The 22,456-nt window shown below is 38.7% G+C and overlaps 1 protein-coding gene across 2 annotated transcripts in view; it reads right to left on the bottom strand.

Annotated features, from left to right (window-relative positions):
- Positions 1 to 22,456, bottom strand: part of LOC124300724 (diphthine methyltransferase) — a 69,104-nt gene that overhangs the window by 29,273 nt on the left and 17,375 nt on the right. For both annotated transcript variants that reach the window (XR_006907305.1, XM_046755055.1), the window contains exon 2: positions 9,692 to 10,311. Coding sequence is in view for 1 of the 2 variants with exons in the window: in XM_046755055.1 (XP_046611011.1) it covers positions 9,692 to 10,307 (616 nt within the window). In the remaining variant the exon portion in view is untranslated. The remainder of the gene's footprint in view (positions 1 to 9,691; positions 10,312 to 22,456) is intronic.

Here is a 22,456-nt window from a genome sequence, read left to right on the forward strand (position 1 = left end):
ATGACTATTTTGCACTGATGAGAGATGCGAAGACGAAAGGTGAATTGGACAACGTGTACGGTGTACGCAACCTCTCAAACGGACTTATGATTGGTGATTCGTTGATATCTCTCGAGAGTGACTACATCTGTATTGGCGATACGCTTTACCCGAAAACAAAGGGTGTGCTGGAACTTTTGTTCAAAAAGAAGCCTGACGGGTCTTATGGGAACGCCGAAGATCGGGAAAAATTTCAAAAACATAATCCTCGCAACGAACGCGCATAAAAAGTATTACTCATCATATGGGGCTGTTCGGAACGATAACAGTTAGAAATTCATAAATGTCAATGCCGAATTGATGGATTATTCCCCATCACCTCGGCGAAAGGGTAAAGGTCTACTTTCGCAAGCTATTATCACTCGACAAGGTGTTGAAACGGAATACGTTTTCTGGGATGATCCAAACGAGTTCGTGGAGCGTCTTCGTTTACTCCTGGCATCTCAGGCAGCAGGAAATCCGAGTCACAATAACAAAATAATCTCCATTATCGAAGAACTACGCGACGCAGGAATCATTTATTAAGCAGCTCCCATCGCTTTAGCATTCATTTCCGAGATGAGCGTCGCGGTGTTTGGACGGCATCTGGATAAAAACACGGGTACAAGCATTCGCGGTCCTCTGGGTATCGGATTTCAAATAACAGCGGACAGGAATTACGATATACAGAATAAAAGACTGTGCAACGTCTCCGATTTCGTAGAGCAAACCAATGCTATGACTTTAAAAATCTCACGTCGAAAATTCAACGTGCCGCAAAAACTAATCAACTACCTCGATCAAATGATCAAAGCTTTAGAGATCACATCGGAGAAAGCCTTGGATACCTTTTACACAGACTTTAAACAGGCAGAGACCTGTCGATTCGAAACGCTGAAATCAATTCCAAATTGGACACCAGACTAAGAGCGATAGTATATGAACGAGAAAAAGCTAGTGCTGGTGACGGAACTGCATGAGCCGGCGCGTCGGAATTACCCGCGTCGCCGCGTAGACGTGCGCGGCATCGACGAGACCTGGCATGCAGATCTTGTTGATACGACTTCTTACGCTGGACAAAACAAAGGCTTCAAGTATATGCTCACAGTCATTGATATTTTTTCAAAGTACGCGTGGGCTGTACCGATAAATAGTAAGTCCGGGGATGATGTTACAAAGGCGATGGAATTTGTGCTAACGCAAGAACGTATACCAAAAAAATTACACGTGGATAGAGAAACGGAATTTCGCAACTCAAAATTTGAAACCCTTATGTCACGCTACAGAACTAAACTTTACTCTACGTACAGTAACTTGAAGGCTTCGATCTGCGAACGCTTCAATTGCACGCTCAAAAGTCAAATGTGGAAACTGTTCAGTATGCAAAGAAGCTATAAGTGGCTCGATATCTTATCTGATTTGGTATCGGTTGACAACAACGCTAAATACCGAACTATAAGAATAAAACCAACTGATGTCACCGTTGAGAACGGAAGGTTGGTAATACGTCAGACATACGGAGGGTTTCGAACGAAAGGTACCAAACTGGCAAAGTTTAAACTGGTGACAAAGTTCCAACCAGCAAATTCGAAAACATCTTTGAAAAAGGTTACACTACCAATTGGACAACGGAGATATTCACAATAAGCCAAGTGGAAAATACTCATCCTGTGACGTACAAGCTCAAAGACTATCAAGATCAACCCATCGCTGGTGGTTTCTACCAACAGGAGCTCCTTAAAATTGAACAACCGGATATCTATCTCGTGGAGAAGGTGCTCAAGAAGCGTGTAAATAAATTATACGTTAAGTGGTTTTGTGGATGCGCACAACAATTGGATAAATTAATCTGATATGTAATATTGAATAAGGACACGAAATTTTTTTCAAGCATCTGTCCTTGTTTCACAGCCTACATGTACATACATATATACATACAATTCTATTTCACACCGTAACTGCTATAAGATTCAGTTTATCTGCAGGTCTTGTAGCCCCACGGAAGCGTATCGGTCGTGTTTGGAAATACCGCTTATCGTCGTTCCAGCTCAGTGCTATCTTCTTCTAGTCTATGGTACAGAGCTGATGCTTTTGACTTTGACCAAATTTTGATGTTGAAAAGCGCACATTAAGTAATCATCAAAAGTTATTGTTTTTAATAGCGATTCTTCAACACCCTTGGCCCGATTTTTATCTTTTTTCCTCCCCTAACACTCTAAATGAATACAATTTCGCTCTCGATCCTATAAATTCTGCTATTATTTTCCCGTTACACTCATCTTTCATCACACCGAGGACTTTTTTGTTAACCAACGGCATTCCGTAGACATTATCAGGCGGATAGTTGGAGTCGTCAAATTTATTCAAGTCCTGTATGATGCAGTCGTACATGTCAGGGACGGTAAAGTGATATATCAAACTGTCCGTGTCAGTATACATTAATTATGCCTGATGTCCAAATTTCTTTTTAACATAATTGTAGCGGAAATCGTGAATGAAGTTTTTCGAAAGATCTAGAATGGAGAAGCCTGCATATAATGGTTTGTTGAGTTTGACTTTAGTTTTACGCGATTGAACTATTATCATAAGTTTACCAAAAATGGTGCAATTGTGGAAACTCGGTTTGGCAATAGTAGCTCTAGCACCATATCTACCATGCCATTTTGTGATCAATCTGACATCTCTGTACTTTCTAACATTTTCCATGTTCTTACCGAAAACTGCATTATTCGTTAATTTATAAAAGTTTTTTTCGAATTCGTTGCTCGATTTTTTTCTCAAATCGGTATTCAAATCCATGTACTTTTTAAGCCACGGGGTCTGCCTAAATTTAAGAACTCTGTGGATTTTAACTAATTTTAAACCTAGCTCTAAACGCTGTTACAAAACGCGGTAATGAATAACATAGTTTTGCTTGGTAAGTAATGTGGTCGTGAATGTCGGCTGCTTGCTATTTGAAATCGGAAGTATGCAGGGCTGCGGACACAGTGGCATATCCTTGTGCATTTCATGCAGTTCCTCAGGATATTCCAAATCCACCTCTAATACATAGCCAAACTCCGCTTCGTCCAAGATGGAGAAAACATCAAATTGTTCGAAATCTGGCATCCATTCAAAGGAACTGCATGGTAGAGTAAAGCTCATAGCAGCACCGTATAAATTTTTCACATCGAAGTATATGAAATACGACTCTTCTAGGTCTGAATTGAAAGCTTCTCCCATGTATCTATTATTAGCCTTCGCATATCAATTAGAGCATTCGGACACGCCACCTCGAATACCTTTTTCAATAAACATAACCACATCAACATCGGTGAGAAGCTCGAGTTTAACACCAGTACATTTCAGCATCGCTTCAAATGAAAGACCGGGCGCTGTGTAATAATGTAAAGGGTCCAGATTGTACGTTGCCCAACAACTCTGCCGAAAGTTTTCAAAAAAGTCTGCCAATAGAAAAACGTCAGTTTGCAAATATAAGTCTGAGTACTCTCCTAACGTTTTAATCTTGAAAGCGTGCCAAACTTTGCATGCGTGCTCGTCATCTTCATCCGAAATATCTTGGTTGTTCAATTTTGAATAAAATCTCGCTTTAGTCGGCGACTTGACGTCCTCGAGCTTCTCCCAACCATCCATGTACTCATACGGGAAAACACCTTTTCTGGTTAATAAAAAATGTGGCCAATGCTTTATTCAGAAAATGCGAATCGTAACCTGACTGATTATGGAATATCACCGAGATAGTATGTGAGTTCTTATAATTTATATTACAGTCTCGGCGAGCAGCACGACGATACTTTCCAGTGAAATGACAGTGATCACGATGTTTGATGTCTTCGAGCGTGAACGGTTTTTCGCAAATGTGACATACCGTTGATAAATCAAATTCGTTAAGCTGATTGCAATTGAGTGGTTCTAGGGGTACAACAGTTGTAAAATATGCTTGTCACGAATGTGCCAATTTCTCCAACTCATTCACAAACTATTGGATGCAAGTCTCTCCACGGTTAATTTTGAACGTTGAAATAGAATCGTCAAAGGTGCAATGGAGGTAATATGCAACGCTATAAGAAACATGGTCTGGTGAATTGTTCTATTTTCTGACACTTGAATATGAGTAGGTTCAAGATCCGCGTAAATGCAGAACGGAACAGTTACTTTGAGCTTAAAAATTTTTGAATTTCAGAATCTTTTCCTCCTATGTGGGTAATTCAACTTTGGTCTCATTCAAACTCATGCGATAAACTTGATGCTCTGTAAAAATGTTTCAGATTGAAAGTCAGTCAAACATTTATCACACAAGCAAATACGACCATTACGGTTAGAAATTTGAGAACTTGTTAATCGAAACAGATTTCGAATACAAGTAAAATGAAAGATTCTATTGTTTTCATAATTTTCCATATCAACATCATCGTCATCGTCAGTGATTTCAGTTTCCATGGCTAAAAGATGAATTACAGGTTTATCAGACTCATTTTGACTCAGGTGAATCGGTACTATTTCACTTTTTCTCCGATCACCTTGATCTATACCATAAACGTTGGTGGAAAGTCCGTTAAGTTTCTCAAATTTTGAAACGGTGTTTTTGTCTAGAGACATAAGAAACTTTATACCATCAAACCGTAGCACTGAACTGAAATGCGGGTACGAGCTGGTCGCGTTGGGATTGTTGTTGTCGGCCGGAAACAAAGCTGCGGTGACCGACCAAATAAAGTAGTAGGAGTCGTTGTTTCTGATATTTACCACAGCCTCCTTATCACTGATATGTTTAGGTAACGAGGTGTGGGTATACAGACCACCTCGTAGTGGTGTATACTTGTTAACCCTTTCGGCCCGATCGGTGACTGTAGTCACCCAACGCCCGACGCTCGCTCTGTCCGAGCGGTGACTATAGTCACCCAACGCCTGACGCTAGCTCTGTACGAGCGGTGACCATGGTAACCCAACATTTGACGCTCATTATGTACGAACGGTGACCATGGTAACCCAACATTATGTTATAATTTTTTAAGCATTTTTTTACGAGCGACTGCACTCGCTCTGCGTAAGATGGCGTGGTATTGTGCGTCTGACGGGCGCTTGCAGTTGTTCCGCAAGTACGGACGCCTGCCGCGACTGCTCGGTCAGCGGGGACGGCGCGACGTAGAATGCGTCCGTACCGAAAGGGTTAATGTTGACGGCAAGATTTATAATTTCAAGTAACGACCAGCCTGAATCCTTTTCCTGGAGATCTTCCACCGTTTTCAACAAACACCCTGTCTCGTTTTCGATGAACCATTCGTTAATATTCGTTGTCTGGAAGATGATTTCATTTCTTGTATTAAAAAATTTGATCTCTTCCACCGTGTGATCATCTTTTCGAACTTCAAATTTACAAGCCAGGATAACATTGGCTTTCAAGCTCCTCGCTTTCTTTAAAGCGTTTTTTAGTCTTGTCACAGCAAGTACCTTTGCGTCTTATAGAAATCTCTCCACATTTTTATGTGTCAAATTGACGATGGATCCAGTTCGAATTCTCTCCTCAAAAGCTGATTCCAAATCTTCCCAGTGAACTCGATCGCTTCTTATTCCTTTCCGCGTACCTCCGCCCGTTTTCTGAAGACGTTTGAATTTTTCCGCGCGCGCTTTCAAGAGTCCGATCGTTGTGATAATTCTTGTCTTTTCTCCAATCGTTGAAGCCTTTCGCAAAATTTTGTTGAGAAGCCGAATATTTTGACTTCCGACTTTTGTCCATTTTCGAATATCTTCTGTTGATGATGATGATTTGCCCAAGATTTTGTACGGCGATTCCATAATATCGATCAATCTCAAACACTTTGTGGATTCCATCTTTAGCTTTTTCCTCATGTATGCTTGACAAATTGATACTGAATGATCATTTGAAGTGATGAGCGTCCTTTTGATAAGGCAGCTGTACATATGTTTGTGTGTGCGCGCGAAGCCGTCCGTGTGCGTGGAACAGTACGCACTAGAACAATTACATGAATCGAGGTAATTACATTCGGCGAACACGGGGACCACCCTGCGATATCGCATTTTTTCGTTTGCAAAACATCAACACACTATATAAGACTGTGGATCCTGGACCTGATCATTGTGAGTCGAGTTGAGCTACGTTATTGTGCTTCAATTCTCTTAGAATGTAACCGGTAAGTACTTCAATCCTACTATTGTTACCATCAACATTTCGAAAATCTATTTTTCGTTAGACAGTTACCCAAATCACTGTAGTAAAAATATTTCCTACTAGTTTTAAAACCCTCGAGTGAGATTTGTTTGCCATATGTATCCAATACGGTTTAGCTCCTTCTGATTTTTTTCTTCTAGTTTTAATGTCACTTATGATTGGGAGTATTCAACTTTCAAATTTCACTAAATGAAATCAAATAACTCCGAATTTCTTTTCAGACCATGGTTCCTGAGATGCGGCGTGAATATTCTTTACCCACAATCCCGGAACCTCTATTTCTGGATCTGGATTTACCGAACATCCAAATAATTTACATTCACGAAGAAAGACAGACCCGACTAAACGATGAGCAAATCGGCAAATCTCCGTCTTTGCTCATTGGTGTTCAGAATAGCACTTTCTTAGATTGTAAAACTCGATTCGAATTACTATTGCAAAAATTTGTTGGGTTACAGGTGGACAGGATGGCTCAGCGCCCAGTGGCAAATACATATAATTTTTGATATTTTTTATATAATATCGAATGTCGTACTATTAAATGGTATAAAATATGTGTATGTGATACTTAGATTACACATAACCAAATTCGAGTTGATTATATGGCCTACCAGATAGCGTAGACTCAACCAAGTGTCGTTACTTGCTATCACCATCTTCTGAAATATATCTTCATCTTCTTGAAGAGCTTTCGTCAATTGATTTGGTAGAAAAATCGTGAACGAGTCCTCCAAATCCAGAACGATTTTATCACCAAATTTCGTTTTATGTGTGAATATAGAAAGTGTTCTTCCTCTTCGAGACACAACTTGTAAGAATGTCTGTAAGTGTGTTTACATTTTGAAATCTTACGCTTCTTGATGCGAAGCTCGTAAGACAGTCAATGACCGTCTAATATTGAAAAAAAATTTCAAATTTCGTTTTAACCCGACGAACACCGCTGACTCTGTATTCGAAGTAGGCTTCAAGATCCGAAACTTTTTTCAACGGCAGAAACGTCTCCAGCCGCGCGATTTCGTTCAGTTTTGAGAAGTCCATGATCGTCACTGTTAATTCGTGGTTGCTCAACATCTTTGTGAGTTGATTTAGTTGAGTTCTAATTTGCAGTAGGTGTTAAGTTTCTTCAATGTTCTTGATTTCACGTTGTTGTTGTAGAGTACTTTTCATTTGCAGGAAGAACAGCTTCAGACTGACGTTGAAGTTTTCACTTTTGACTTTTATAACGTTCTCCCACCACATAAATTTGAAATTTGGTGGGGAAAAAAATGTTACGTGGTTGATATCAAACCGGCATCCGGGTAAGTGGATTAATTTTGAAATGTCACGTGGTTGATATCGTGAAAAAGATTGTGGGGTGGTTGATATCAACCCGGCATCCGGGTAAGTGAGAAACAATTCTCAAAACCATTAATTTTGGAATGTCGCGTGGTTAGTAACGTGGGAAAAGAATATGAGATGGTTGATGTTACACATCAGCAGTCCTATCATGGAAAAAGAATTTTCAACGAAAGAATGTCACGTCGATGAGAACGTATCGACATCCGAGTGGGTAAAAAACAATTCTCAGAACCATTAATTTTGTAATGTCGCATAGTTGGTAACGTGGGAAAGGAATGTGAGGTAGTTGATGTTACACAACAGCAGTTCTATCGCTGGAAAAGAATTTGAGGTGGTTGATGTTACGCATCAGCAGTCCTATCGTGGAAAAAGAATGCGGGACGGTAACCGACATCCAGGTCGGTAGAAAAGTCCCCCCCCCCCCCCCCCCCCCGCCCCGCGCTGCACCCTCTACCATTGGCAGGCGAGCACAACATAGAATCCTTAACCTTCGGTCGATAAGATTGTAAGTAAAGCAGCACGATTTTGACCCTTGATCGATAAGAATTGACAGTAAAGCCGTGCGATTTTAACTGACGACCGATAAAATTGTCGATAAGGTAGCACGTTTTTGACCTCAAGTCGGTACGGCAGACTGTGACGTCATCGCGGGGAAGGGTTTGAGTCTGAGGAGGATGTCGGTAAGTGTCAGTAACAGGAATCTACAAGTAGAACTCTCCTTGTATTGCTACTAACAATTATCGCATTTTTCGGGGAAAGATTGTTCTACGCTTCGAACAAGTTTCAGGACATTGCAGTAATCATTGACCGAATTACTTACAATAAAGAAAACAATAGATTCTTTTGTTCACTTGCGATTTACGGTTAAAGTACCTATGCTACGTAATTTTTGTGAAGAACTCATTTTATAGAAGACAACATGGCACACAACTTTTTGGGAAATATTTTTCTCTAAAACTTACAGAAAAAAAAGTCGCTAATTTGGCACTTTTTCAATTTTAAATAACTTTCAGCGACCAAACCCGGACTTAACTTTTGTAGGTAATTTCAGGATAACTTCCTGGCCGCCCAATTTGGCTATACACAAAGTTTCAGAGATGCCCGCTTTTTCGATGAAAGTCAGGTACTTCCTACTGGAATATTATTTTTCTGACCTTACTTAGACCGATCACAATTATACTCACCCTACGGGGTAAAAGGCGAGCGGTAAGCGTGAAAGCACTTCGCTCACCCTAAATTATTTACTTGCACTATGTTCGCGCAACTTTATTATTATTATGTTAGTTTGTAAATTTATCACAGCAAATACTTTAGTTTCGTTATATTCGTATGTTGTACCTATTTACCACGTATAAGGTGACTAAAGAGTTACAACAGTAGACTTTCTTTCTTATTCCACATGACAAGTAGTTCAACGTTATAGTAATTCAAATTACGTACTTATTGTCTACGCCAGAAATTCGTGGGCCGATACTCGAATCGGCAGTCACGTACGTTCGCTTGGCCGGTGAGGGCGCAGCGCAAGTTAGTTAGTCTCGAGCGCTCGAATAGGTAGGACGTGTTAGGTTTTCCTTAGACACGCGCGTCGATTATTTCGTTTCGCGTAGTTTCAAGATTTATCCGTTTAACACGGTCGGGGAAGACGCGGTTCACCCTCCGGTTGGACAGGAGGTCCCCGTCTCCCGGGCGAGCGTCATTGCACTTCAGCGTTGGTTTCCGAAACGTCGGGACCGCTGTTTACGCGGCATTGGGCCACCATGACGCTCCCCATTCCCTGCTTCCACGAGTGCGTGGAAGTTGCGGAGCACGGTTTCTCATGGGGACTTAGATAAGTTGGCTTAAGATTATTGAATGATCATTCAATCTAGTTGACGAGGAACGCTCCAGCGACTGTATTATCCTGTTTTATGATGATCTGATTTGCAGTTAATAAACACTTGTCTTGTTTCGGCTTTTCCCTCTGCACCGCGAGGGTTTTTATGCCGAAGCAAGCGTCTTGTCTTTCCCGCGAAATCGTGTTATTTATTTATTCACCCTCTCATTCACTCATCCCATCCCGATTGAAGTTAGAGAAGAACTCTGGTCAAACGATCTAAACACACTATATTACTTGCTGGTCATTCAAACGATCATTATTCATTAACTTACCAGTGTATATGATATTAGTATTCCAATAATCGAACGCTGCAATCCATGCTTCGTAGCCATGAGCATTCCACAAATACTTGTTCACTAAACTATCGCCACGAAATTCGAAGATTGAAATAGAACCATGCGAATCACTGACCACAGCCTTCACATCTTGATCCGCGTTGTTACATAATACTCCGGATGACCAGTCCAAAGATAATGCTAATATTTCACCATGATCTGGGTTGATTTTTTGTTCTGTGAATAATTTCAATGATATATTATTCACATCCGACAGTTCATAGATTTGTATGCAACCCGATGCATTGGCAACACCGAGTAGTATTTTGTGATTCATTTTTACGTGCATCCACTTCATATCTAACACAGCTGGAACATTCAAATGCTGTAACAAGTTCAGTTTTCCGCTATTTTTCACACGGAATAGATAAATCCTTCCAAGACGGTTCGGGCACTTTGTATTTTCCGTATCACCTCCAACTTCAGTATTGGAGAATTGATATGTACCGCATACAAACACATCGGTAAACGGTTCGATGGGACACCATTCCACAGAATCTGCAGAAAATTCTGTATCAAACGTATCCAGCGTTGTAAAACACATTGGAAACATATTTCTGAAACAGAGAAAATTATATCATTTATATTATATTAGGTGTTGATTAGATATATGAAAATATTGACGTGGCCGCCATTTCGCTACTAGCAAGCCGGCAGCTTTCTTAGAATATTTCATTTTTTCTATTTCTGTCTTTAACAACTTTGTCTTTTACAATTAACTTTCAAGTGTCCAGGCCTCGCCTCGCTAGCTGAGAGTCAAGGGTTTATGTGTGGGGAACACACATCTAGCAAGTTAAGGTTAAAATTTATATTAATTTATCATTTATTTGCGAGGGTGAATCTTCGCGTCCTCTAACGAAACTTATACCGCTATTTGGGGGGTAAAGAAAGGAATGATTCTGAAGTTCTTCAGATTTCTGAAACTCTTCAGATTCGCAGGCCATGGTTCCGAACTTGGAAATTCAATTTTCTGATGAAGGAAATAACAGTTCGACAATAAGGCTAAGCTAGGTTAGGCTAGATATAGCAGTAAAAAAATGCACTTAATAAGAATCAAAATCACACAGAAACACAGAAAAGTACGTAAGAAAAGGTGCCGAGTGTATCTTGCAGAGAGAGAAAGAGAGACGTAGTAATGGCTTTTCACTCGCTGGAACTCACGCAAGTGCGCGCGCAAGTATCCCCACTCGGCATTTAAAGGGAGGGCTCCACCACGAGCTCTGACACAGCCGGCCTGCCTCGTATAGTAGCAACATAACAAATATACGGCGAGAACATTTGTTTTCCCATGTGAATGATACTTTTATTTCTTACTTGCTGCAAGTCATACTTATCACGTGAATTTTATTCGTTCCTATTATTTCTCCGTCGTTGGAATTGGTTTCCACATCACTTTACATTGTAAAAATCTACGTCGTTTCATTACCGTTCAGCGATTATTGACATTGTTTTTTACTCATAAAGTTGTTTTCCGATCAGGATTATCATTATTTATCAAGTATTAAACTTGACGTACACCTATTTGCATGCCCGAATGCATGCACCATGCATTTCATTCATGTGATATCCTACTACTTTCGTACTATTCTGTGATCAGCTTTAAAAGTCAAACAGGAATTAAGTCATATGTTATCTAACAACGAGCGATTAGCTCAAGCCCGGGTGATTTTTTGCCAGGAAAGTGGCGAGCTAGATGCATATTTATTGCAATTGTTACGAATCGAGTCGTATAAAAAAGAAGGCTGCATTTGGTTCGACATCTGCCGAAAAATCATCGGCGAAACATGCTGTGATAAAACTGTTAAAAAATGTGTGCCACCATGGTACAAAAGATTCCTGAGAAATTATGATTGTATTAGACTGGTATTGCTTGCAAATTTTAAATGCAAGCATGATACATCCGTCAACGGTGTGGAAACTGTTTAGTGTTATCGAGGAAAATTACCCCGGTCCACAAAAAAAATGTGGTCTGTACATTTGAACAGACCCACCTACCTTTATGTATTTAGACGCGCTGAATCCGGATCTGAAGTCCGTTTGGCCCGGAAACGCCCTCAAAATTTTGAGAAAAGTGCAAAAAACCGTACAAAATGGAAAAAACTGCAGTTTTGGTCAAAAAAAAATTTCTAAATATAAATCATATAAGTTTTACATGAGATTCGATCCGCTGAGTATAAATGTGAAGTTTATTTTACCTGTAGGAGCTTGAAAATATAAATAAATTGCAAAAAAATCCGTAAAATTTGCTATAAATTGTATTTACAGTAATAAAAAAATTGATTCAACATGATTAAATTTATTTCTCACCTATTGTGATGCACTAAATCCAAATAAAAAATCTGTTAATGTGAATCAGTTAGAAATTTACCAAAAATCGTTCAAAAAAGCATAGAAAGATAAGGTAAGAAACGAGCTTTATCGATTTGCAGCTGTTCTTCGTTTGTGTCGAACTCTTTTGTCTTCAAATGACCTACGCAACGAGTTTCTTTTTCGTTTTTTATTGTCCTTCGTAACTTCTTTCTTCAGCGTCCAACAAAAATCTGCCATCATGTTGACATTCCACTTCCCTTGATATCGACTCTCCATTTCACTTATGTCTTGATGGAATCTTTCTCCCTGTTATTCACTGTACTCTCCAAGATTTCCAGGGAAGTAGTCAAGGTGAGAATGTAAAAAGTGCAACTTAACATTCATCAAGCAATCCAAATCTTCGTAATTTTCCAGCAGCTCTTTCACTAAAGCCTCGTATTTCTCACTTTTATTATTTCCCAAAAAGTGTTGTGAAACATTAACCAGACACATGCCCAGATGCCGATACGGGGTTTCCGAATCCCTGCATCGTAAAGCATTTATCGCTTGTGCCTGCCATGACGGCATACACGCCGTTATCCCATGGACTCTACCAGACGGTTCTGTTGCCCACCATCACCACGTGGAGGTGCCCTGGTTATGGGCGCAAGCAATCATTGTGTCCAAATTACTACTCATTGAAATATAAACTAAAAATAAAATCCAATATGCCGACGTTCCATTAATTGTAAAACCAGAAAAAAATGTAACCTTCAAAAAACTATAAATTCCCCGCTATAAGTGATACTAATTTGAAAGAGGGAATTTTTGATGGACCCCAAATTCAGAGTTTATTTCAGAACGGTGAATTCGTTGAAAAAATAAACGACAATGAGAGAGTAGCTTGGCTAAGTCTTAAAAATATTTCCCAAAACTTTTTGGGAAATGACAAAAGTGAGAATTACGAGGCTTTAGATCAAGAGCTGCTGGAAAATTACGAAGATTTGGATTGCTTGATGAATGTTAAGTTGCACTTTTTACATTCTCACCTTGACTACTTCCCTGGAAATCTTGGAGAGTACAGTGAATAACAGGGAGAAAGATTCCATCAAGACATAAGTGAAATGGAGAGTCGATATCAAGGGAAGTGGAATGTCAACATGATGGCAGATTTTTGCTGGACGCTGAAGCAAGAAGTAACGAAGGACAATAAAAAACGAAAAGAAACCCGTTGCGTAGGTGATTTGAAGACAAAAGAGTTCGACACAAACGAAGAACAGCTTCAAATCGATAAAGCTCGTTCCATACCTTATCTTTCTATGCTTTGTTACGTCCAGCATACCACTTCTCTCTAATTTTTCCTACTCGCTAACTTTCTCACAGTTCTTATATGAATCTCATGGTCTCTGTCCTGTCCTCTTATCTCTACCTAGTCTCGCGCTATTCACTATCGCGCTTACTCATCTAATTCCATTCCCTTCCTTCAGCATCTTAACACCTTTTCTGCACCCCGTACGTTTCAAGTCTCTAGCGACATTCCTTTTCTAACTCTCGACAACTTCACATCCAGACTATCAGCTTTTTGAAATAAATATATAAGTAAGACATAGCTTCATACAGTACACTTCGTATTTTATTAATCCTCATACTGATTTCCAGTTGACCTGGAACGTAAAAGTGAAGCGAACCGGTTTATTCCTACCGCTCAGGAGTAAACTCTACTCACGGACGTAACAACTACAATTACAAGAAAAACTTAAACATTTTCTATTAAGAAACATTACTATCATATGCCCCGCGATTACCTAAAAAATAAGTTTTACGAAGCTGAAATAACCTACATTTTTCGACTATTTCTGAAGAAAAATTTGTAAATATAAGTAAAACATTCATCTGAAACAACACCCACCTGGGGGTCAGGACTCAAATCAGACCGGCTCTGATGTTTTGTACATACTTGTCAATCGGTCACATAATATATGGTCAATGTGCAATTGCTGCGAGCCAAATGATCGACGAAGAGTTGGTAACGGAAGACACGCCAACCGAAGACACGATAACAGATAATGTTATCGAGTTTGACGAGGTCAGATCTCCAACAGAATTCGTCGCAGTCGATCTGTTTTGCTCGGAGGTGATACCCAACTCTCCGATTTCTATAACGGGAGCCCATAAGGAGACGGCAGTTGTAGGTACAAGCACATCCGTAAGTTTTTCGCCCACAACCAATAATAATGTGGTAGAAGACCATGAGTTGCGATTTGAAAGGATAATGGATCAATCTAAGATCGTGTGACAGAGCTGGAACATTTCTAATAAAATGTAACAGTTTTATATCCTCTCGTAGGAACATGCCGGGGATCATTTAAATGAGTACGAAATTCATCGTGCAGCGTAGCCCGCCTTGTGCGCTTGGCTTCCTTATCGGCAGCAGTGCTCAAATTACGCGATTATGCACTTTGTATGCACTGTCGCCGAGCCCGGCGAGAGGCCGTGTGAGCAGTCTCAATACTGCTTCCAGGCGTAACGCACGCCTAATTAAATTTTAATATAACGTTAACGCCCGCACTCACCATTTGTTGTTATCAATTATAACTCAATTCTCTGTTTGAATAAACATATAAATACAAATATAATCGTTGCGTAATATTCGCATGACAATCGAATCCACTCCACCATTCGAGTTGGCCGGCAGAAGAATAGTGGATATAAATCACTTCCTGAGCAGTATCAAAAAATTAGCTTTTCATCCACCTTATGATTGTACGTTTGCTGACATGGAACACGTACGTTAACTTAGCACAACGACTTACAAAAATCGAAATAGTATCTCTTGGATAATTTGCCGTTAATTAGCCGCTAATTAGCCGTGAAAAAATTTATTTTGCCGCGTGTAAAATTTTCGAAAAAATCGATGGCCCTGCAAACTTCACAAAAAGATAGCACAACCACGAGTAAAAAAACTACGACGGGTTAGTGATTGGTGATTTTGAATGGAACTGTAATTTGCCGCTAATTAGCCGCTGATGATCAGTTGTAGTCATAATTAGTTTGGAGCCCAAATTTTCGAAAAAACTTGAGGGTTATGGCAACTTCACACTAAGGCAGCATAACCACACGAAGAATAACTACTCAGAGTTGATTGTAGGGTATTGTGAAAAGCACAGAAATTTGCCGATAATTAGCCGCTACCGACCCATGGAATTTTGAAATTTGTCGGGACATGAATTTTTTTAAAAAATCGATAACAGTGCTGACTTTTCTCGGAAACAGCACAACCGTGTGCTAATTCTGCATGGAGGGTTGATCGTAAAAAAGTTTCCAAAGCACCGAAATTTGCCGCTAATTAGCCGCTACTGACACATGGAATTTTGAAATTTGTCGGAACCTGAATTTAAAAAAAAAAAAAACCGATGACAGTGTTGACTTCTCTCGACCTGAAACTCTGTCGAACCGTCCCCTCGCCTCTCACCGCTGTTTCAGCCGCCAAACTGTCAGCTGTGAGTTTTTCCGTGTGAAAAATAATACTGTACATTTCTGCCCTACACCAAAAGACCACGCCCTGTAAAAGGACTAATAGGTGAAATAATATGAACATCGCGGTCTGATTATATCTCGAATAAAATTCTATTTCCACGTCCATATTTTCTGCCATCGTATGTATTAATCAACCAGGATAACAAAACCAAAATTCCAATTTCACACGTCTGAACTCACTCGCAACTTCTTTATTCTCAATAAACAATGAATTTCTTTTTAAAATTATAGGTCATAGTAAATGACCACAAAAGATATCAATTGGAGAGAGAAAGAGAAATGTAATATAAATGATGTAAAATTGTAAAATTCAGTTTGGGCGAAAAAAATTAAGTTTCATTATTCTGTCCTGTGTCCCCCGAAACGGTTATTTTTTAAAAATCGTTCGTGGTCGTTTGATGGTGTTTGGTAGTATATTTTTCAAGTTTGGTGGCGAATAGTTCTTCAAAATTCGAGAAACTCAATTTTCAGCGTGAAGTTAGCCGCCCCACTTCAAGTCTTTACAAATTTTTTTCGCAGAGAGGGTATTATTGCCAATAAAAAAACGTCAGTGAAGCAGCCCCCAAAAGTGCACTGTTCGGGAGTTACAAATTTCTGGAATTTAATTGTTTTTTTTTTCTTTTAAATTCACAACTTCTCAACAGTGCAGTTTTTGGTGATACTTCACAGAAGGTTTTTTATCAACAATTATGTTCTTTCGTCTGAAAAAAGATGTAAAAAGTCAAAGTGCAGTGGCTAACTTTACGCTGAAGATTTTGTTTCTCGAATTTGGAAACAGCTACCCATCACCAAATCTCAATATTTGACTACCAAACAGCACCAAACGATCACTAAATGATTCCAAAAAAAGGATAAGTTTTAAAATTCGCAGTGGTAGGGTCAACTTCACATAGGTCATGGAGGCTGGTTTCCGCACGCGTGTATCATGTGTCGCATCAGTTATCCCTATGATGTGCAGCCCTGACTACGTCACTTTAGCAAGGGAGAGGAAATTGACATTATCTCTGCCAATTAAAGGTTATTGCCGGATAAGCATAGTAATTTGGCGTGTGTGTGTGTGTGTGTGTGTTTGTGCGTGTGTGAAATCGGGAAATACATTGTCAATTGACATGAAAAAGTCAGTATGCAATAATTTCTTGTCATGTATTTCAAAACATACATATATATGTGCGATCGATCGTATAAGTATTATATTGGGTAGAAAATATTTGGTTCCATGTTTTTTCTTGTTGAAAAACTTGTTTTTCCTCATTCAAAGTAAAACAAAGTGTAGAAACAGCCAAAACTGACGAAAATAACAGTATTTCATAATTTTCAGTGTGTTCCACCATTTTGTAAAATTTCAAAAAAATAGAGAGTGTTTTTCGAGTCAAAATATATTTTTCGGAAAGTTGATATTTTAATTGCAAATCGCAGAAAACATCAAAAAGTCGTACTTATGGTCCACGTAATATATCGCTAGTAATACCGTGCTTCAATGCTTGGCGGTCATCGGTTATGATTTTCAACGACTTTTAAAAATACTTGCTTCACACATATTTACATATTTCCAATTGGAATAAAGTACTAAACTGTTTTTTGAACATTTTTTAATTGACAAAATTTGTAAGTGGCATTCATCTTGAAATTCAATGAACGTTAGCGGCTCGGCTTATTTCGAATAGCTCGTTACAGATGATATTATTAGTTATAACGATTGTCACAATAATTTGATGAACAACAAACGCAGAAAGAAATGCATGGCACTCCCGCTGATATACAAACACAAAATTTTTGCACAAAGTTTTGACATTTACAATTAGGTATGAGTTCGTCGATTGCAATGAACAATGAAGTTATTTTATTAGGGACTAAAATTTCGTCGAGAGAACGAAATGTAGAGAACCCATAATCTAACGGGTTTAGCTTCACACGATTGGGTTCTAATAACTTGATTTGTTCATGTGCTACGTTAAGAGCTTTGAGAATATAAAGTCGAATTGAATTGCAGGTAGGTGGAAGGTTTGAAAATGAAACGGTATTATTGTAATGATACATCCAATACCGCAACTAATCAAACGTCACTCATTTATTTTTTTGCCTCAAAACTTGAACAAGACATGTTTTGGCATCAATGAAAGAAATTTCAACTTTGTAGTTTGAACCACTGAAATAAAAATAGAACTTTCACAATATTTCTAAATATCAACTTTGAAGTTTGTCTTTATTCTACATGACCATTATTGGTTCTGATAACCTCGAAAATTCGATTCAGCACACTGAAAAACATAAATTTACATCAAATTACCGAGGGGACATAAAAAAGTGCACGAGACCCCGCTCTGACACCCGGACGATGATGCGCTGGTCTTATTTATATTTTTCGAAGCTAGAGTGCACGGCTTTAACCCGGTCAGCCATGTTGTGGCCGTATAAAATATGTAGAAGACTAATTTCAAGAGTCGTCCTAGTATTAGTATTTGATGCTTTCAGGAAAATGCAAGTGTGGTAGCAAGATCGAATGCAAAATTGACAATTTTTCCAACGATCAGAACACGATGATTGAATGTTCTTTGTCTAAAGGCGATGGAAAATGTGGTAAGCGTCAGCTTCGCAATCCCAAGCGAACAACAATATCTAAAGAACTATGTCATAAGTCGGCAGATGCTCATAGAGCAGAAATCGCAAGAAATGTAATGCGCGAGGGTGACCCCGAACCTCCCATTTTGTACAAAAATTCGGTACTAAGACGAGCAAAATATGAATATATTGCCTCCCAGTATTTTGATAAAAATCACGTGAAAGCACTTCAGATAATGTAGCACAGTACATTGGGAGAAAATACCATACAAAACATCGGGACAGATCCTTTTTATGTACACTTCTTTTCGAAACGTCAGATACGATTATGGAATCAATATGCTGATGATGTACCATTAATAATTGATGCAACATCTGGCATAACGTCAAAAATCGAACATGTACCAGGGAAAAAGTCTAAATCGATATTTTTATATATATATGTGTCATAAGACCACCCGCCGGACAATTTTCAGTAGCTCAAATGCTGTCTGAAAGTCAGGATACTGCATCAATCCAAAACTGGCTACAACAAATGATCGAGTATAGGGCTAAATTTCCAAAACAAGTAGTAAGTAAATGAACTTCATGTAGGTACAAATATACAGTGGACCCTCTCAATAAACCTCCTCTCAATAGTGCCGCTTCTCCTAATCCGTGCTCGGGCGCTTCCCCCACTTCAGGGCACATAAGCCGCGCGCTCGAATTTCATACACTGCCCTCTGAATATGCCCGCTCGGGGAAGAAGCATTTTTAGTATATTCGGGGGCGTCAGTAGTAGGTTATTAATGATTCGATTGGAAATATTGACTAATCAACGTTTATTCTATTATTTATTTTAACGTTTATGCTTCCAATATGTATGTGATATGTGTATACAATATTATCAATAAATCTTCGCAAAAAATTAGCTCGAAAAATATGAAAAGGAAATTGATTAGTTCAGAATTCGATAATGAACTGCATGCTTGGGTTGTTGACCCAGCAGCGAAAGAATTACCGATATCAGGACCTATTACATATAAAGAAGCAAGTTTTGGTACTACTACACAATAGAATGCAGCACACAATACGTAAACAAACATCGTGCGTAACGTAAGAGTAGGATGCCGGCTCTTAGGAGAGGGCAGCGCACAAATTTCGCCGGCGAGCGTGGTGACGCATAGTGGGGGAACCCGAATTTCGAGAAAAACGCTACCCCTTTCCGAACTGCCCGGGTTTATTCGGAGGGTCCACTGTATATTCAAATGAAAAAATTTCTTATTGGTCTTCTTTGAGGTTGACGTGACTTGGGTGCCCCCAATACGAAATTATTTGTTTTTGCTACATCTGCTTCCAAGGTTCGATTTTCGAAGTCTGTGAAGCAAGCGTAAAGTGCTCCATTTCCGAAGAGTGCGGTATAACAATGTTAGCGTACACGCACAACTGGACTGCTGTATTTTACATAGTGAGGCTTTTTTTGGCGCTTGCGCACTTTCGAATAACTTGATTTGTAACTCCTTTTTTGTAGCTTTTTATTTATTAAACTATTTTTTTGGTAATAACTGCCGAGTTTTTTGGATCCACGCGGTCCCTATAATATTTCTAAGTCTAAAAATAATATAAAATTTATTTATTCACTGCGAAAATAGCATATGGGCTATTCCGCGTCAACCTGATCAGTCATCTCTCAGATATTTTTTTAATTTGGCATGTGGATTTTGTGGGAGAAGTTAGATTTTTGTGCCAAAGCGCGAATCTTATAATGCAAAATTCGATTTTTTATTAACAATAACAAATTAGACTCCCATATTTTTCAAAAATTCATAATTTTGGCAAAAAATTAGATACAGTATATTTTTTTTTCAAATTACGCGGAAAGCTCCATAGAATTTAAAAAAAATTACGAAATGTTAAAAAAAAGTTGTTATCAATTGTTTATTCAACAATTAATTTTTCAAAGATTTTTAAAACAGTGACTGACACGATTGAAAATTTTTTTCAAAATTTTGACATGTTTCTTGAACTGTACTACAACCTGTGAATTAATTTCAGAGGGGTGTTTTTCTTCGTATTCGAGTAAAAAATCATTAAAGGTGTCGATGCGCATGAAATTGCGGCGTGCCGAGTCTACACGTAACGGCGGGCGGCCGGTTGCCGTCTACCGCTACCCCGCGGTGGCGTCGCAGCGTTATTTTAGAGTGTGAATATAGAAAGTGTTCTTCCTCTTCGAGACACAAATTTGTAAGAATGTCTGTAAGTGTTTACATTTTGGAATCTTACGCTTCTTGGTAAGTTTCAAGAATGTGTTTTTCACCGTTTTTTTATTACAGAGATTCAAAATAACGGTTACACACCATGAGAGTGCACATAAATGATAATAATTACATAATTTGCTACTCATTTTAAAATAAAAACACATTCTTGAAACTTCACTTATCGCTTTGAACAGGCCTTGTGAAGGTACAGTATTTTTTTCAGATTTTTCAATCATGTCCTACATCGTGAAAATGACTCTGAAATAACGCTGCGACGCCACCGCGGGGTAGCGGTGGACGACAACCGGCCGGCCGCCCGCCGTTACGTCGAGACTCGGCGCGCCGCAATTTCATGCGCATCGACACCTTTAATGACTTTTTACTCGAATACGAAGAAAAACACCCCTCTGGAATTAATTCACAGGTTGTAGTACAGTTCAAGGAACATGTCAGAATTTTAAAAAAATTTTTTGATCGTGTCAGTCACTGTTTTAAAAATCTTTTAAAAATTAATTGTTAAATAAACAATTGATAACAACTTTTTTTTAACATTTTGTATTTTTTTTTTTAAATTCTATGGAGCTTTCTGCGTAATTTGAAAAAAAAAAATATACTGTATCTAATTTTTTGCCAAAGTTATGAATTTTTGAAAAATATGGGAGTGTAATTTGTTATTGTTAATAAAAAATCGAATTTTGCATTATAAGATTCGCGCTTTGGCACAAAAATCTGACTCCTTTCACACAATCCACATGCCAAATTAAAAAAATATCTGAGAGATGACTGATCCGGTTGACGCGGAATAGCCCATATATAAACAAGTGGTCAAAATTCGTACTTTCCCATGAAAAAATCTTTTTCTGCCAATTTACCACGAAACTCTGAATGCCAACTTTTAAATAAACTTAGTATACACCCAAAAATTGTACAGAAGTCTTAAATTTGTTTTTGGTTGTTTCTGTCTATCCGTCATATTGGATCCGACATTTTGAATCTTCGAATTTCGAGTTCAAATTCATAAGCAGTGACCCCAAAAAGCATGTAACATAAAGTTTTATCAAAATGAAATAGCTTTTTGAATTTACGTCCGACATTTTGGATCCGCCATTGTGAATTTTTAAATCTCGAACTCAGATGTGTAATCAGCGCCCCCAAAAGCCCATGTATGCAAAATTTAAAGTAAATCGCGTGTAAGGAAAAATGTATGCATGAAAGAGTTAAGTGTAAATTATTGGATGTCAATCATACTTCAACGTCGTACGTAAGTTTGACATATTACTTTCAGATCTGTGACTCTTCCAGAGCATTAATTACGGCTTGCGTGTGGACATTCACTAATTTTAAAATTATCGAACAATTTTGTGATGCATGTAAAACGGCAGCTGTCCTTGACACACACATATGTATCGACGTTGCTCATTATATCAAGCTCTGGGTGAATTTTCTTAAAGATGACAATCCTTCAATTAAAACCTTTTATCTGGCATGTATCGGGCGACTAATTTTGTGTGACAGCGAAGAATCTGCACGAGAACTGATAAAAGCTCTTCTCGTCGTTTCACTAAGCCCAACAGATGGCAAAATATTGAATAAAAACGATGACACTGTGTGTGAAACGTATAGAAAAAGTTTGCAAAATTTAATAACTGGTAAAACGACAGAGTTTGACGTTGAGGATTTGCTAGCCGAAAAAGACGAGTCTGATAAAAAAAAAAGTGAAAACTACGAAGCTGAATCTGAAGAAGCTGAAAGCAAAGAAGTAGTCAAGAATGAAGAAAATGTCGCCATCAATTTATGGGACCATTGGGTGCTGAATCTCAAACAGAAAGTTGATGTGATCGTAGCCTCAGAAACTGGAGAAAGAGTCAATGCATATTATCACGCAAAATTTGCACAACGGCTAATAAAAGAAGTGAAACACATTCCGATGTGGTCAAAAATATGTAGCGATAAATGGAAAGTTAGCCATAAACGTCCAGGGTCTAGTGCACCAGTGAAAAGCGAATTTAAATTAATAAAAAATGAGATACTTGGTTTCGAAAGAAGACGTTTGAGGGTCGATGCATTAACCGAGAGGTTG

This window comes from Neodiprion virginianus, chromosome 3 (assembly GCF_021901495.1).
Source record: "Neodiprion virginianus isolate iyNeoVirg1 chromosome 3, iyNeoVirg1.1, whole genome shotgun sequence".
NCBI lineage: Eukaryota > Metazoa > Arthropoda > Insecta > Hymenoptera > Diprionidae > Neodiprion > Neodiprion virginianus.